General features: G+C 45.9%; 2 protein-coding genes across 7 annotated transcripts in view; both read right to left on the bottom strand.

Moving 5' to 3' along the window:
• Positions 1 to 1,338: 1,338 nt before the first annotated feature.
• On the bottom strand, positions 1,339 to 4,035 carry mlnr (motilin receptor). The gene is made up of 2 exons (XM_086124924.1): positions 3,252 to 4,035; positions 1,339 to 2,005 (listed from the first exon to the last, which is right to left on the bottom strand). The coding sequence occupies exons 1-2, from the start codon at positions 4,033 to 4,035 to the stop codon at positions 1,662 to 1,664; spliced, it is 1,128 nt and encodes a 375-aa protein (XP_085981050.1). The 3' UTR covers positions 1,339 to 1,661.
• A 1,262-nt stretch (positions 4,036 to 5,297) lies between these two features.
• Positions 5,298 to 17,419, bottom strand: part of fndc3a (fibronectin type III domain containing 3A) — a 45,010-nt gene continuing 32,888 nt past the window's right edge. For all 6 annotated transcript variants that reach the window (XM_086125917.1, XM_086125916.1, XM_086125919.1 and 3 more), the window contains 16 exons: positions 17,208 to 17,261; positions 16,870 to 16,994; positions 16,013 to 16,187; positions 15,193 to 15,279; positions 14,445 to 14,583; positions 14,310 to 14,378; positions 14,105 to 14,223; positions 12,642 to 12,747; positions 11,509 to 11,684; positions 11,209 to 11,322; positions 10,834 to 10,983; positions 10,288 to 10,652; positions 9,758 to 9,970; positions 9,065 to 9,231; positions 8,806 to 8,930; positions 5,298 to 8,159 (listed from right to left, as the gene is read on the bottom strand). In XM_086125917.1, coding sequence (XP_085982043.1) covers positions 7,803 to 8,159; positions 8,806 to 8,930; positions 9,065 to 9,231; positions 9,758 to 9,970; positions 10,288 to 10,652; positions 10,834 to 10,983; positions 11,209 to 11,322; positions 11,509 to 11,684; positions 12,642 to 12,747; positions 14,105 to 14,223; positions 14,310 to 14,378; positions 14,445 to 14,583; positions 15,193 to 15,279; positions 16,013 to 16,187; positions 16,870 to 16,994; positions 17,208 to 17,261 — 2,541 coding nt within the window. In that variant the 3' untranslated portion in view covers positions 5,298 to 7,802. The remainder of the gene's footprint in view (positions 8,160 to 8,805; positions 8,931 to 9,064; positions 9,232 to 9,757; positions 9,971 to 10,287; positions 10,653 to 10,833; positions 10,984 to 11,208; positions 11,323 to 11,508; positions 11,685 to 12,641; positions 12,748 to 14,104; positions 14,224 to 14,309; positions 14,379 to 14,444; positions 14,584 to 15,192; positions 15,280 to 16,012; positions 16,188 to 16,869; positions 16,995 to 17,207; positions 17,262 to 17,419) is intronic.

Genomic DNA, 17,419 nt, shown 5'->3' with positions numbered 1-17,419 from the left:
TTCATATCAAGATCAAACTTTTACCCCCGCCTTAGAATCAAAGATGGTACGGTCCATTTGCACCGTGCTAACATTTGGATCATTTTTCATCCATTGTTTTGGGTGTTTGAGTCACAATAAAACCTTTTCTCGTTCCACAATTAAAAATGCTACCATTGTTTATACTACACTCTTTTCTTATCACATGCTAACATCTGAACAGCTAGTTAACATCACGATAAAAAGATATCCCTTTTTTTCCCCTGGTGTCGGAGTCACAATGAAACCACTTGCCCGCGTCAAAAGTCCTTTTGTCTTACACACATTGCATCACATTTATTCTCAAACTCTTAAAATAATGTACTTTTGTATTCCAGTCACAATAGAAGTGAACTCCCAGCCACAGAATAAAAGATTCCGTTGATTTACATTTGTTACAAACTGACATACAAACTGCTAATGAACAAACATGTCACGCCACAAAATTTTAAATCTACTTTTAGGAATGTATTTTTGTAGTTTTACGTTTAAGTCACAGCCAGACTTAAAAATGGTACAGTCCGATTGACTGACTTTTATCACATGCTAACATGCGGACAGTTAGCTAACAATACGATAAAAATATATTCTTATTTTTTTTTCTGGTGTTTGAGTCACAATGAAAGCGCTTGCAGATGAAAATACGACCGTCCTTTTGTCTTAGGCTTGTCACATGCTAACATGCTAACCGATATGATGACTACATGAATCCGCTCATTGTGATTGACCATTTGTACAAATTTCACCTACTCAATTTTATGATTTATTTTTGTTTGGATCTGGCTAGCTAACATTTTTTTCTGCTATTTATAGTCAGTCAAAATGCTATTTGAAAAGTTGTTGAGAGCAGACTTGAGATACAAGCAGATTGCTCACCTCATGTCACTTTACAAAACGCAGCAGTTTGGCAAACAGTCAACACATATTTCAAAAAACAGGTCTCAAGCTGTTTATTGCCATTTCCACCTGACGTTTACTGTCAAACTAAACCTAAAACCAAACCACTTTATGTACTTAAAACAACCACATAGCTTAGCCTTTCAGTCTGCTAACTTGATGCTAATTAGCATCTGTGTTGCGGCACAATAAACCTTGAAAGCAACACATTGAACACAAACATTGCAGCAACACACGTAGAAGGACAATAACAGTACTCAGTCGTGTTCTTTATCCTCTGCAAAGGATGACTAATATTAATGCTGTACTGATGAGCTGGTGAGCAGTATATTCATTTCTCTGTCTTATAGTGCCTCCAGGTGGCTAAGGCTCTTTAAAATGGATGTTAGAATAATTTTGTTTTATTGGTGGGGCTTGATGGCATTTCCTTTCATTTCAATGGGAAAAAGAGAAATGACTGGAGATACGAGTGGTCATGGAACGAATTCAAGTCCTATCAAGACAATATTAAAATATTAAACATTGCATTTTAGATTTAAAATGGAGTGGTTTCTTTTTTTCCTTTGGTAAAATCACTGTTAGTTATCTATTTTTTTAAATTTATAAGCGAAAGTAAATCGCCAATGTAGGCGGCGCCATCTTCAATCTTACCACATCCGAAACAGCAGCGTTCAGCTCTGTTTTTTTTATTTTGTCTACTTTAAGCAGTGAACCTTCTGGGAGCGGACCTTCCGCCGACGTCTCATTCAACGCTCAATGGCGGCAAGGCGGAGACGTTGTGCGGCGGATCCGGTCAGGCTCTCGACGGGGTCGGCGGTGCTCAGCTGGGTCTGGTGACCGCGTTGGCGGTCCGGAGAAGGCCCGGGCTGCCAGTGTAGGAGGAAGAGGCGCTTGGCGGCGGAGCGGTACTTGCGCGACATCAGGTTGTAGACCACCGGGTTGATGGAGGCGCTCAGGTAGCAAAGCACCATGGAGGCCATGTTGAAGTTCTGGCTCAGCATGGCCGTGTCATAGTCGTCCACCTGGGCGAACAGGTTACGGCCGATGTGGTAGGGAAGCCAGCAGATGATGAAGGCCAACACCACCACCACTAGGGGGGCGGGGGGCACACACAGGAAACGGGAGGTTTGGTTATCGAGTCGGCCCAATTCATCGATTTACATGGCGGATATTAACGACTTCTTTTGACATCGGCAAAAATAAAAAATAAAAAAAATAACCCAAAAAATCATTTTTTTTGCAGGTATTTTTTGGGGGGGGGGGCAGGGCTTGAATGTAGATATCTTTGTCTCGTGTTGTACTGTATTAATGTGTACCCCCCCAAAAAACGTTCGATTTTTTTACAGCCAATATTTCTGAGTGGAAATGTTTGAAAATTATTATCTTTGTCCGATGTTGTAATGTGTTAATGCTTATTTTAAAAACGTTATCAAGAAAAAAAAATCCGATTCACAGAGGGTGTGGTTTTTGAGTGTGGTTATCAGATTTTTGTTTACCTTTGCCACGCGGCTGTGTGAAAACCTTTCTTCAAGCCGCAAACGTTCCTTGAAAGAGATTTACTGCCCAAGTGGCGTTACGCGAGCGTAACGAGCACGGACAAGATTAGAGCGGAGTGAAAATCGTCGTTAGCGTTGATCGATGCTCATTCGTGCGGGGCGATCTAATTGGACGATCAGACGCCATCAATATTCTTGCATGAGGCCATGACAATATGAGAAGAACAAAACAAAGGCATAAAGATGCCGTCACGTTGCTTCTACGGAGAACAATTAGCGCGCGCGCTCATACTCGTGCACATCAATCAGTGTGTGTGTGACAGGACAAAGTGGAAGCGGGGAGACACGAAGACAAAGGTTGACAAATTACTTGTGGAGACCAACAACAACAGCAATAACAGCCAACAAACCGAACCACCTTTTGAAACATCACCTCTGGCTTGAAACCCGAACACTGTCTAGGAACCCTACTCTGACACCCAAACTCTTGTTTGATACCCTATCTATGACTTCAAACCATCATTTGAAGCCGTGACCATGTCTTGAAACCCTATTTTGAAACACCAACCCTGTCCTGGAACCTAATTTGGTACCTTAGCCCTCCATTTGAAACCCTATTTTGTGTTTATACAATATACTTACACAAATTTGAGATTGAAATCGGCTGCGATCATCAACCTAATTTATATTAGTCTGCCACCAACATGGAGGATTTGTTGAAACCCCCCCCCCCCCCAAAAAAAAAAACAAGGTCACAAAGTATCACATTCACTCAGTATTTGTCTTTTAGGAATACGCCATTCCGTCTGTAGGGGCGAATTCTCGAGCGTATCCGCTCACCAAGAATCTTGACGGTCTGCCTGTGCGAGCGTTCCCTGGCCAGCGCGCCGGGTCCCCTCAGGTCGGCCCGGCTCCTCCACAGCTTGAGCCCGATGGAGCCGTAGAGAAAGACCAGGCAGAACATGGGGCACAGGAAGTAGCCGGTGGACACCCACAGCATGATGTGGAGCCGGCCCGAGTGGATGGCGTCGTCCGTGTGCTTGCACTGGCCGCCGCGCGCCCCCGTCCCGTTGTCGTACTCCACGCCCACCAGGAAGAGCGTGGGCGTGGAAGAGGCCAGGGCGAAACCCCACAGGGCGGCAATGATGTAGTGGACGCGGCGTTTGGTCACCAGGACCTTCGTGCGAAGCGGGAAGCTGATGGCCAAGTAGCGCTCCACGCTCAGGGCAGCGATGTGCAAAATGGTGGCCGACGTGCAGCCCTCGAAAACGTAGTGGTAGAGCAAGCACACGGCCTCGCCGAACAGCCACGGGACGTACTTCCACAGGCGGTAGAGGTCGAAGGGCAGGCACAAAAAGATGAGCAAGTCCGACACGGCCATGCTGGACAGGTACAGGTTGGTGGTGGTCTTCATGTCCTTGAAGTGCTGGATGATGAGGATGGTCATGGTGTTGCCGGCCACGCCCACCACCAAGATGGCCACGCAGATCACCGTCACGGGTATCAGCGTGGAGGTGGGGAACAGGGAGCCCTCGTAGTGGTGGTCACCCACATCGCCGACGCCGCCCGGAGGGTCGGACGTCTCGGCTGACTGGAGCTCCACCTGGGGTCTGGTCCAGGGCATCCTCACTTCTGACGTATGCAAGAAAATACATGACTGAGGTGCAATGCCGTGACCAAAAAAAAAAAACTAAGAAAAAAACGTAATGCTGCAAAATCAGCAATTTCTTTGAGTTTCAGATCTCGAAAGTCTACACACCCTCTTTCAAATACCATTGGTCATTAATGTGACCTGTAACCTCTAGCACCCAAGTAAACATTTTTGTACATTTAGGTGTGTAAATAAAAATTCTACCTTTAAGAAAAAAAATAAAAATACAGATAAATAAAAAAATTAAAATAGTCAAAAAAAAAAGAAACATGAATAATATGAATGAAAATCTCATAGAAACATCGTTCAAAAAAATGCAAAATTAAAAAAAATCATAAAAATTGGAAAAAATGAAATGTATAAATGTATAAAAATGAAACAATGAATGTTACATGAAAAAAAATACTAACATATAAATAATGACCCAAGCACAATATGACAATAGTATGAATAATAACGAGGAAAATACAAATAAAAGTACCCACTGACCACACACACCATTTGGTATTTTTTTTACCCTGGCAAAACAGGACACTTCATTAGGTACACCTTCACAATCTTCACGGTGACATCCGTCAATGCAAATCTGCCTTTACAAATAAACTAATAATAAATCCTGGCGTAAGATTCGGCTTTACCTGTAAAATCTCGACTTGCAGTCCGGCCACAAACGACGATATGGATGATCTGGCGGCAAGAGCGAAGAGCAGCTCCTCCTCCACCTCCTCCGAAAGGGGAGCTTGTCCCCTAATTGAATGATGACAACGGGAGGAAGTTAACAAGCGCGTGTAGGAGGAGACTATACTAAATCAGCTTACTAGGACACTCTTTTTCCACACTACAAAACATAATTCAGCGCACTTGAAGGATACGGAATAAAGCTCTTTTTGACGATTTATCCTTTTTGTCATCGAAATGGTTATAAAAGGTATATATTTGAGTGAAATTCATATATAAATCAAGGTTTAGTTTGAAATGATTACACTTGGCACTCATCCTGATTCATCAGTGCAACACTGGGCCAATTCCCATTTCCAAGACGGCTATGCTCATGAAACCACACTGAAGCTTCCCAGAAGGTGAGCTTCTGCTACTCAGGGAGGGACGAAAGCTTCCCTTTTAAGTGCACCTTATGGTCCGAAAAACACTGGAGAGGTCATGGGTCGACCAAGCGGTGAAAGTGGAAAATGCCAGTAGTCAAGCCTTTCGTATCAAGACAAAAAAAAAAAGACACATTTAAGAATAATAAATCTTTTATTGTGCATGGAATTTGTTGTAGATATCATGACTATACATATACACGTTAAATACATTTCTATGATTCCATTCCATTTCCCCGCCCACATAATCAACATTTGGAAAGTGATATGTCTCGTTAGCTAAGTATGTATCGTATAACAAATTGCCATTTTTGGAATGTATGCTCAATGAGGTATAACTGCAAAGGTTAAAATAACATAAAAATGGTTGTTTCTCCATCGATGTGCATATATTTAAATATATTTCTTGGGGGGGGGGGTCATTTTTGCTTTCATTTCTCCAAATTGATCAGGTGATGTTTGAATGCCACAAGTTGCTATCAAACGATAGACGGCGAGAGAGAACGTCTGAGGACTAAATCTTTTTTTTTTTTTGCAAGGTACTGGTGGATTTCTTTTTTATTTTAGTAATATAGTTGCAAATTTCGGAATGAAGACAAGAATAGCCTGAAATGTTTTTGATTACACAGAAATCAAAATAACGTGACGGATGGGGTGCACGCGGCAAATCGTTATTCTTCTCGACTTATATTATCACATGATATAAAAAATAGATTATATATATTTATATATATACTTCACACGTAACCCTGGATGAGCCAAAAGTAAAAACAACAACAAAAAAAAAGTCAAACGAAACACGCACTAACAACTACGGTGTTTCTTCTCTTTACTGATGGAAAATAAAAGGTAGCAAACAAACCAAAAAAAGAATTAAAAAACAAAAACGAAACCTCAACATGAAATTAAGTCTTCCCCAATAAGGCCTCGGAAACCACACCTTTTTATTTTTTTTTCTCTTTATTCCTTTTTTGCTCAGTTATTTCAGCGATGCCGACTTTTTAATTAATTAATTTTTTAAAAAGTGTTAGTGGCGTAAAATGCCAACCTGGATGCAGTCAGCCAAGGTTTTTGTTTTCCTTTCCCTAAGGTGCAAAAAAACAAAAAAAACCCATCAAGGAAACAACAAAAGGGAAGCGAACATCTTTTGTGCTGAACAAGATTTCCGTAGTCAAGCAGCTGCTGCGCCATTGTAAAATTAAGCTACATTATCATGATCACGGGAGTAAAAAATAGTTGGATTTGTTGTTTGCTTTCTATTTTTCTCTCACGTTTGAAACCCAAGCCATTTTTTTTTGTTGTCATCCTCTGCCGCCGTCGCTGTACAAAAATAGGATTTCTCTGCTCACGTTTTTACATCCTTCAACATTCGCCACATGAACGAAAAGAAAAACCGAAAGTGCTCAATCATCTTCCTACAATATGGATTTTTGTTTTGGATAGATTTGGGGAGGATTTAGTTAAAAGTCCCTTCATGTGGTCCTCAAGCCTTCACTGTGCAAACTCACCAGGCAGGTCACGCGGATACTACACCCACCCCAAAAAAAAAAGAAAAAAAAAAAAGATGCAAAGTGGAAACAACTGCAAATCTAAACCGTACTCGCAAAAAGTTGGGGAGGTTGGGCTTTTTATGATGAGCCGAAAATGAAAATGGACTACAGTGATTGTCAGTTCAGTTGCGTTGAACTTTAAAGTTCAATACATTTTTGCATTTATTTCAGTGTGATTGCGATTGATGTTGGTATTTTTGATTTAAATTTTTTTATGAAACAAAATTTGACAACCACTGCATTGTTAAGTGTTTGAAACGTCCCCCTAGTGCCTTTCTGTTCCTCCTCCAGTCTCTGTCACATGATATATATTTTTTGTGACCCACTGAAGCAAATCAATTAAGCTATCCAGTAGTTTTAGAATTGATTATTCTAGAAAAAAATTCCATCAATTAATGGAATTAAAAAAAAAATTGGTATAGTTTCATGACATAAAGCCAAGTAAACGACAGCTAGGCAATAATCACAAGATTAATGCAAAGAAACAATTATCACAATAGGTATCCATTTTTTTGATAATTAGTGCTGCCCCTCTACAATCGACAGCGTCTACTTCATGTTTCTGACTAAATGGATTTGTTCTTTTGATTTGGGGCAAAAAGTCTGGATGAAAATTGAAAATGTTCCCCCACCAATTTCCCACCGGTATGTCATCGCTTATGTTCCATGCCGTGTGATTTCCAACTGCCTTTGTAGTTCAAACACTGGAACAACAACAAGTACCGGGGCAACTCTGAATGTTTCACCATACCTTGAGATAATCAGACAATGATGCAAACAACTGATGTGTTTGACAATCCCGGTCGAACGTCAGCGGCCTCAGCAGCAACACAGAGATGGGAGCAGTCACAGAGAGGCGTAAAGTGGACCCAAATTTTCAAGCTTCGAGGCCAAATTAAGTTACCTTGAAGGTTATTTGTGCATTATTTCACCCAATTTTTTGCGGAGCAATGAACGATGTGCATACTGTGTGTGACAAGAAGCTCCCTGCTCGCCCTGCCAGTGGTGGAGCGGAAAGAGGAGGAAAGTGTGAAAGGGTGGGAGGGTGGAGAGTAAAGCTGTAATAACCGTGGTGCCCTGTTGGGGGCGCTCATTTGATGACAAAGTACTGGATGACGAACGCGATGAGGATGGCGATGACGGCGAACACCATGAGGAGCAGGAAGGCGCACTGCTCGTCCGTCAGGCTGCGTCCGGCCCGCCCGGACATCGAGGAGGAGGAAGTCGGCGAGGAGGCGGACGAGGACGTGGACCTGGATGAGGAGGAGGACGACGCCGAGGCGGGGCCGTCTCCCCCCCGCTGGACGGCGAGCGTCACGGTGGGGCTGTAGGGCCCGCTCAGCTCGGGCGCATCCTGGCACTGGCGGATGGCGCACACCCGGAAGCGGTAGTCGCTGTTGGGGTGCAGGTGCTGCACGGTGAAGCACGTGCCGGGACCTTTGTACGCCTGCCCAGGAAGGACCGGGAGACCGGTTAGCGACAACCACAAAGCTAACTGAGGAATTTCAATCCATAAAGAGTTATATCAAAAGTAGTTAAAAAAAAGGAATGACATTTGGTAAATCTCAACGATCAGAACAGAGTTGTCGAATAATTCGCCAACTGGACGTAGACATTTATGTGACATGGGTTCATGAGTGTGTACATGTAAGATGTGACCGATTCTCCAGTTTAAGAGATTCGTGGCCATTTTGAGGCATTGATGGGCTAATTGCAAACTACTTTTGCGGGCTTACTAATTACTATCCCTGCAAATAGAGTTCACAAATGACAAGTAAGTGCCAAAACCAGATCAAGTACAACGATTTTTAAAGACATTTGAAAACAGTAATAAATTATACAAAATAATGAATACAAAAGAATTATTCTTTTCCTTCTGACCGCCACAGATACAACGCCTCCCTGGGGAACGTTGCGCACGTGAATCCACTGAGAAGGCAAAGCCAGATGTACACATGCCACTTCCGCTCGCTTATTTGATCCCCTTTGACACTCGCTTGGGCCATACGTCACAGAGAACGGCAGCCTTTTGCATAATGGACAACTCACGGCGCGCGAGACGAATGTGAGGATGAGCGGAAGAGCGCGCGCACCTGCTTGAAGTCGGAGTTCCCCATCATGAACTGCAGAGCGTAGGCGACTGGGTCGCCCTTCATGGGCAACAGCGCCTCCCAGCTCACCTCGCAGGAACTGTCATCCACGCGCTCCAACTTGGGGGCTACGCCGGAGAAAGGTTTGTTCAAAAGGTCAAAATCGGACACGGCGATATCCGATTTGAGAGAAGAACGTGACAAGAGAAAATGTTGCACGCGGGAAATGAGGGCGGCCAGCCAGAGAGCGAGCAAAGCTTACCTTTGAGGGGGGCCGGGGGAGAGCGCGGGGTGGTGAAGGTGTAAACAGCAGAGAAGGGCCCCGAGCCCGCCTCGTTCAAGGCCTGGATGCGGAACGCGTACGAGGTAGACTCATTTAGCCTCTGCACTTTGTGGGTGTGGCAGGTTCCTTCATACAAGGAGATAAATCTGCAATGACAACAAGCATCAAGAGCATGACAATGGCAACGCTCGCCGAAAACAGAATGTGCGGTCGTGGGGTACGGCTAAGGACTACATCTAAAGGATCACAAGGTCGCCATCTTCTTGAATGAACAGGGATGGCAATGGCTAGTGATGAAAAAAGCGGAAAGGGGCGTGGCCTGGACGGGGCGACCAATCACAACAAGTAAGACATCATACACGTCCAATCGCAGGGCTGTTTACAATCGGAAGATGGAAAGACTGATCGGGAGAGCTCGTGAAAACTCGACGATAAGGTACCTGACCCCCCCCCCTAAAATTTTCTCAACGGATTTAGACGATTCACATAAATGATCAATTCAAGAAATAAAACGGCGGATTTCCGCGTATCCGCGGAAAATTGCCATCCCTGATAAATCTGCAACCCGTTATTATTATTCATGGGGCGGAGGAGTCAAGATATGTCCTGAAAGCCACCTGGGAACCGTTTTCAGTCAATCTGCCGTGGTATGCGGCGTTACAACGGACAGACCTGCCGCTCTTGTCCTCCATCTGCAGGTGATACTGGAGGGCGTCTGAGGCGGCGGCTTTGGCTGGACCGTCGCCCCACTTGAGCCTGAGGGTGTGGTGGCTGAAGGCCGTGCACTCCAGGCGGGGGGGCTGCGGGGGCAGGGGCTTGGTCTTCAGCTTAAAGGTGTGACTAAAGGGCCCCGCGCCCAAGCAGTTCAGGGCCTGGATTCGGATCCTGAAAGATAAAACACAGTCCCGATATTTTCATTCTGTGCAACCAATCCTCACTGGACAAAAAAAAAAAAAAATAGATATAAAAAATAAAAAAGATAATGTAGAATGGGTTGGAAATGATCTTTATGTCTTCCTGGATCACAGTTTGAGGTATATTTACCATTGACGCTTAGTCTGCTAAAATAATCATTCCGCGATCAAGCCGCAGATTGAATTTGCCAAATAAAGAAAATTTCCCCGTCGCGTTAATCGTTTTGTCATGAATCTCTTCAAAAGCCTCCACCTAAAAATTCCGCAGCCAGAGAGTAGCGGGTGTACCTGTAGCTGGTGTCGGGTTGCAGGTTCTGGATGACGTGCTTTGTGACGGGGCCGACCGCGACGGGCTGGCGTTCGCCCAGGTCGATCAGGTAGGATGTGATCTCCGAGCCGTGGTCGCAGGGGGGGTCCCAGCAGATCCCCACGCAGGTGGATGGCGAGTAGAGAGGCGGCGGCGGTGGCCGGATGCATTCGTCCTCATCTTCCTCCTCGTCTTCCTCCTCCTCCTCCTCCTCGTCAGGAACGCCAAACCTGGTGAGCTCGGACTCCTTCATCGCGCAGATGCTGCCGACGGCGGCGGGGACTGAGCAGGGGGTCAGGCACAAGACCGCCTCGCTGAAAGAGCCCACGCCCACCACGTTCAGAGCCTGGGAAGACGCAAAACCACTTTTGTCCACAAGATGGCGATACAATTTAAGGGAAGTTCTCTAACGCTTTTCTTGCCGTTTGCCACGTCACGGTTTTCCACACAATGAAGCAACAACTCGCAATCATTACCGATGAGCTCTCAGGTTCCAAATCTGTGCCATACATGTTCTCTCCTCATACCTGTACCCTGCAAAAGTAATTGGTGGCGGGTAGCAGGCCCTTCATCTCGTGGCCGAGGGCTGCTCCGCTGTAGCAGACTTGCATGGAGCCCTCAGCGGCCCCCCACTCCAGACGAAACTCTGTCACCGGAGCCCCGTTGCAAGGTGGGGCCTGGAAGGGCGAAATGAGATCAAGGACACTTGAGTATGAAGTGGAAGAAGTTGTGCGCCTTTTTATCACCGGAGCCCCGTTGCAAGGTGGGGCCTGGAAGGGCGAAATGAGATCAAGGACACTTGAGTATGAAGTGGAAGAAGTTGTGCGCCTTTTTATCACAGATGCACGGGGGGGCCACTACTTGGTGGGGAAACATGTTGGACGGTATTTGTGTGGCCTTACCTCCCAGCTGACTACAGCACAGCTGGGTGATTTGCACGTGATGGAAGGAGCTTTGCACTGCTCGGGGGCCCCGGGGCCGGTGGTGACGTCATAGCGTTCGGAGAGTGGCCCAAACTGTTAAAAAAAATATATATATTTTTTTAAATCATCATTTTAAATTTATCTGTGTATAATTTTTTTTTTTTTTAAAACGTTTTACCCCTTCCACACCATGTAAACACCTTGCACCGACACCTTTTGAACCCATTGCAAATACATTTGACACACAAAATAAAAGGCAAGCATAAAATAGTGTCTGACCCCGGCCTTGTTTCCAGCCTTGAGCCGGAAGCCGTAGGTCCTGCCGGGCATCAAACCCCCCACGGAGCAGTCCAGCTCAGGACCTTGGTAGACCTCCCTGCTCTCCTCTGACTGCGGCCCGCTCAGCTCCACGCTGTAGCACGTCACCGGGCTGCCGCCGTCCACCTGAGGCGCAGCTGGAGAAAAAAAGAAATGGAAACATAATCAGTGTAATAACAACAATAAGGTGAAATTGTAAACATTGACACCGGAAGCCTTTTTGTGGGCCGAAGGCAAACCAATTCACGAGACGCTCCGCAACCACATGAAAGCAGTCCTCGAGTTTTCTTTGAGCCACTTTGTCCTGCTTTTGAAATCAGTTGCAATTCTCCAATACAGTTTTTTTTTAATTTGTTCAACCTCTCCAGTGAATAATATTTCGCTAACACCGTCGATTTCAATTATTGTTTTTCACCAACTATGAAGTGTGAATTTGAGAAAATCCCCCAATTTCCCGAGCCCTTCCGATCCTCCTCAGGGGTTTATGATCGCACAAGTGAATCTTCTCCACACTTTGATGGTCTGTAATTGATCAGAACATGAATCAACGTGGAATGCGGTTTACCATTCCGACCGCTTTCATGGTATTACATCTTCAGGATGAAAAGCGTAACTCTCCACTTCATCTCTATTAATCCTCCACGGCCAAGGCAGACGGCAGCGCGATAATAGTGCCTAGCTCTTGCCGTTGTCGGTGACGCAGACCGTGACAAAAGTTGATTCGTAGTTTCCATTCAAACTGTAAAACTCGCCGTGTCCTTTTCTCTGCTCCGCTGGCGGTAAACGCCACGTCATATTTAAAACCGCACTGACGGCTGTGTCGTGCGGCGGCCTTCCTGAATCGAGTCTGCACATGCGCGGTGAAAAGGTTCGGGAGTGGGAGGGCGGTCAAAACAATCACAACAGATCAATTTTAAAGTGCGCGAATCGAGATTACCGCCAAACTGCTTTAAAAATCATTCACGAGACTGTGGGGCAAAATGTGCCAGTTACAAGACCGCCATGCTGCCCCCATCAGAGAGTTACCAGTGCTTCATGCAACAGGTCAAGAAAGAGCAGACTATATCCCACGCCTCAAAAAGAAAGTGACTCACCCCAGCGGAGCTGCAATTCGCGGGCTTTGGGCTTGCCCACCAATCGGGGGGGTTGGCAGGGCCCTGGGGGCACTGCGGGAGTCTGGACCTGCAGGGTCTCCGACAGCTTGCGTAGGGAAACAAACAATTTGATGATAACAAATTCAAAATGCCAACCTTTTATTCAGCACTCGCACAGCAAAATCATTAGCAAGGGTTCAGGACATAGACAATTTTTTTTTTTTGTTGCCACCCCCTCTCCCCAAAACGAAATGCCATGGCAAACATGCAAGCGTGATGTCAGCCGCTTGCCATCGTGAGTCATGCTTCCTTGCAAGGCCACTCATGAATAAATGCACGCGCTACCGGCCGATGCGCAAATTAACGATGAGCATCTGCGGAGGAGACTAATTAAGGGAAAAAAAAGCCTGGGAGGTTTCATCAATTAGCAGACTCAGTCTTGATGAGGAGTTGTCGCAGTACTCAACAAAAACAGGCTGAATGAATGGACATTTTCATTATCTTAGCTTCCTGGAAATAGATTAAGATGAATGCTAATGCTGTGATCATACTTTCTTGCCTCGGTTCACTGGAAGCAACAAATGTAGTCTCTGGAAATGTGTGGCTCAAATTTCCCGTGACAGGTGTCTTTTCTGTGGAACCTCTTGTCTGTTTATTGAACGGGACACTTACACAGCCACAACAACAAAAGTCTGGCATGTCAGAATTTTTGTTCGTCTTGCCGCGTAGTGCGACATGTCCTACGTTGATTGGTTCTTTGGCGTTGACCAATAGAGAGACTGGACATGGTGTACACAAGCACAATGTAAACTATTTAAAAAGTGACCCCCCCCCCCCAAAAAAAAGTAAAGCATTCGTAGCATTTCAACTCATGCTACGTTTGCTAACTGCAAAGCTCGTAGCTGATTAGCAAATGCCGTGTCATTCAACCAATTTGTTACCTCAATTTCTTTTTGGATATTTTTTCCCCCTCGCCTTTTCTGAACGTAGAAATAAGGCAGATGCACATAATGCCTCCGTCAACATGACGACAGCTGCTCGTCACGCATCCCGACGGACCTGCGCCAACGGATTGAGTCTCGACGGAAGCACGCAAATATTGGCCGGGGTCTGGTCGAGGGGCGGACTTGTAGTTATGACATCTCGCCCGGTCCAAGGCAACGATATTTATGTGGTAGTCTGACAGCAGCAATGTCGTGAACAAAAATGTTGTGTAGTTTGAGAAGGCCAGGCGTGTATACATTCACGACCATCTGGACAAAAGGCTGCCAGACAGCTCAGCACAGATTAAAATAACGCTGTCGTAAATCCCGTTTCAAGACTAAATTACACACATGAAACGCTAATAATAGCTGTCCCGACTTACAAATCATCAAACCATTTTTCCTCACCGCTGCACCATTGAAATAAGCAGCTACGGAAACCCGGGAGAGTGAAAAGGTGTGCGTCTATGAATGACTCACCGGGCTCTGCCCCCCCTCGCTCATACAGTGCACTCTCGCCTGGTAGGTGCAGCCGGGCTTGAGACCATCACACAGGTGCTCCGTGGCCGGGCCCGAATACACCGGCTCCCACGACAAACCTGAGCATACATAAATAAGATGATGTGAAAACCTCCGAGTTGGAGCCCCACATCGCCACCAATGAAAAGGCTTTTTTTTTACTCACCGCTTAAACCTTCCGACATCTCCACAACATACTTGGTGACATCCGCTCCGCCATTTTCTTTGGGGGGCTCTAAAACAAAAAGGGCAAACGTGAATAGTGTCCGACTGGGTTCACATTTTGCCAAGCGATGCGCACCCCAGGCCATCTTGAAGCTGTTGGGCAGAACTTTGCCCTTGATGACGGGCTTGGAGGGATAGCTGGGTCTGTCCGGATTGGTGATGAACTCCACCACCGGGCTGGGGTTACTCTTGCCTTCCGAGTTATACGCCGCCACCTGGACAGGACAGCAGGGTGGGAGTGAGGCATCGAGGCAAAGACGAGCAAAGGATTACGGAGCTCCTACTGTGAGGAGGTGAAGGCTTTCTCAACGTTAGCAATGAAGCGCATCGCGTTGTCATGACAGCGCCAACCACATGCGGCACACTTGCAATTCAAACGAGCCAACCCAAGCAAGTGGGACGGCATTGAAATGAAATGACGGGCTCATGCTAACGAGGAGCGCAGCAATGCGCTCAACTTCCCGGGACGCTGTTGACAAGGTGGTGATGAGCAGCAGGCTAGCTAGCGGCAGGATGCTCCCGTTTAGTGGCCCGCTGCCACAAATGCTGGCAAAACTGGGATGACTCACAGAGATGCTGCCGGGGGCATCGGCAGCTTCTATGCCCCGGGCTCACACCAAGCACCCAACCCCCAAAACAACCCTTTCACAGATTCACCTTTTGTCACACTCACCCATACTCATTCACTCTCACATGTTCCCTCACTCTCTTGTTGACAGACCTTCGCGCCGGCCTCGCTCTCTCCACATGCACACGCTTCCAACGAGGGATCACCTGAGTCGCCCTTCCTCATCAGCACTATGACGACCACACATCTCCCTTACCCGGAACTTGTACTTGGTGCTCCTGTGGAGGTTTCTGACGCAGCAGGAGAGCTCGTCACCGTCGTAGCTGGGCTGAAAGCCGTAACCCTGCGGAGCGCGACAAGACAGCCGTCAGAGGGAGACGCGGCGGCGGCCGGCCGAGTCTTTCAAGACAACAACACCGGTTAGACAAACGATTGGCGGGGTGCGACAGACTGGAAGGGAGCTGTAAGTGCGCGTTTCCAGGAAGTTGCTCCAAGCTGTAAATGTCATGGGAATTAATTAAAAAATAAAATACAATTACATTCCCATTAGCGACAGTGCTAAATGAATTGCTTTATATACTTTTTGAAAACAATAATTATATAAATATAAGCATATTCAAAATGGGTGAGTCCAGGTTTTCCGGACCGCCTATTCAAAATTTTTATTAATTGGGCTTTTAAATAGACATTTCTGAGCAGAAACATCGGCGATAACATCCGCTAAACAACTGAGGCTAAACTCAGATGCTACCTGATATGTGAATATCAAAACAGTCACCATGTATCACTTCAGTATACTTCCTCGACACCAATTTCTGTCGCGGTACCGTGGCTTATCAGTGGAAGAAAAGTTGCTGCTATCTTGTGGATGCTACAGGCAATTAGAAACTGTTTTTGTGCAAGCGCCAATTACTTACATAAGTAAGTCGCTGTTTTTTCTCTCTTTTTTTTTTTTTAAAGAATGAATGAAAGGTTGCTGTGGGGTAGCGCAAACACCAACTAATTGGAAGAGGTAGTGATGGCCCCCTGCCATGAATAGCGACAAGCTGGCTGCATTGTTAAAAACGGCGTCGTACCGAGCCTTCCTCCTCCATCTCCAGGATGTAGCAGACGTCGTCCTCCTTGGGCGAGCTGCTGGGGCGCAGCCACTTAATTCTCAGCCAGGTGACGCCGGCCATCTCCAACTCGGGAGGGAAGGGCGACGACGGCACACTGCACGAGGTGAACAGCTCCACAGATTCACTGAACTCACTGCAAAAATGAAAGAACGAGAGGGAGACGGGAAGAAGATGGGACGGTAGAACATGAGTCGTTTTCATCAAAATAAGTAGAAAAGGAGATTTTTAACATCATGCAGAGAAACGTCAAGAAGAAGAGTTACTGATGCTCATATATTTATATTTTTTGCTTTTAACAAAAACAAGACTGAAACACATGGATTTTGATGGCAAAATCGTATTCATGGCATGAAGTGCACCATCTTTTCTTTCCTACCGTGACACGTACTCCGTTTCTACCACACATATTGGAGTGCGAGGTGCCTAAACTTGTCCAACTCAAGTGTTGGCATTTATGAGCCGCACAATCAACGCGGCGAGCTGAGATTCACTGCCTATTCTTTATCTTCAACACAAAAGCTGTGCTGATTTCAAATCCAGTGTGCTGCAACGCAACCATCACAGGCATCTGTTTGGCATTAGAGTGGTTTGCAAACCTGAATTTGACATACAAGCTGGATGACTCCCTCTTCCACGCCAATCCGATGATAAAACAAGCCCGACGAATGCAAACTGTGCCATTTTTTTGGGACATTTCCTAATCTGTTCTTTGCTAACCAGAGTTAAACTGTTGGAAGTTCTGATTCATTTTATTTTCTCTCTTTTGGGAGAATCAACACAGAAATGATGGAATCCACATAAGGAAGATGACCTACCTGACACCCATATCATTTTTAGCCGCGAGGCGGAAGGAGTATCTGGAGGCTGGTGCAAGCTTGGCCACTCTGTACTGCTTCTGAGGTCCATAGTAGCACTGCTCAAACACGCCATTTCCCTTTCCCTACACAGCAAAATGATTTTTTTTTTCTATTACGAACAACTACAAGTGGGAGTAAGAAAGTAGCCTTGAGCTCAACCGTGACGTTAACGGACAAAATGTGCAGAAAATGGACGCTACCAAAAAAAACAAGCCATTGCTTTGACTAGAAACCATTTTCGCACCGCAATCATAAATGTGTGTTGCATTTGAACAGTTATTCTGAAACACGATTACCTCATCCCATTGAAGAATGTAGTTGTGGACTTTGGAACCGTTGTCGCAGGGAGCCTATAGGAAAAACAAAAGCAAACAAACATGAGGATGGCACAATGCATGTGTGACAAGCGTGGACAACAACGTTCCCTTGTGGCTCTTGCAGGCTTCTTGAGGTACAACGTAGCAGACAAGACGCACCCAGCTGTGTGTAGCTTTTTTTTTTTTTAAGT

The sequence above is a fragment of the Hippocampus guttulatus genome, chromosome 12 (assembly GCF_054856545.1).
Source record: "Hippocampus guttulatus isolate MCC_2025c chromosome 12, RoL_Hgut_1.0, whole genome shotgun sequence".
Taxonomy (NCBI): Eukaryota; Metazoa; Chordata; class Actinopteri; order Syngnathiformes; family Syngnathidae; genus Hippocampus; species Hippocampus guttulatus.
This window is presented reverse-complemented; position numbering and strand designations above follow the sequence as displayed.

Bases quoted from the DNA above. Each gene is read 5' to 3' on its own strand.
- mlnr (XM_086124924.1), bottom strand. From the start codon at position 4,035: ATGCCCTGGACCAGACCCCAGGTGGAGCTCCAGTCAGCCGAGACGTCC. The intron at 2,006-3,251 runs GTGAGCGGATAC...CCGCCCCCCTAG, and splicing joins GCAGACCGTCAAGATTCTTG to TGGTGGTGGTGTTGGCCTTC.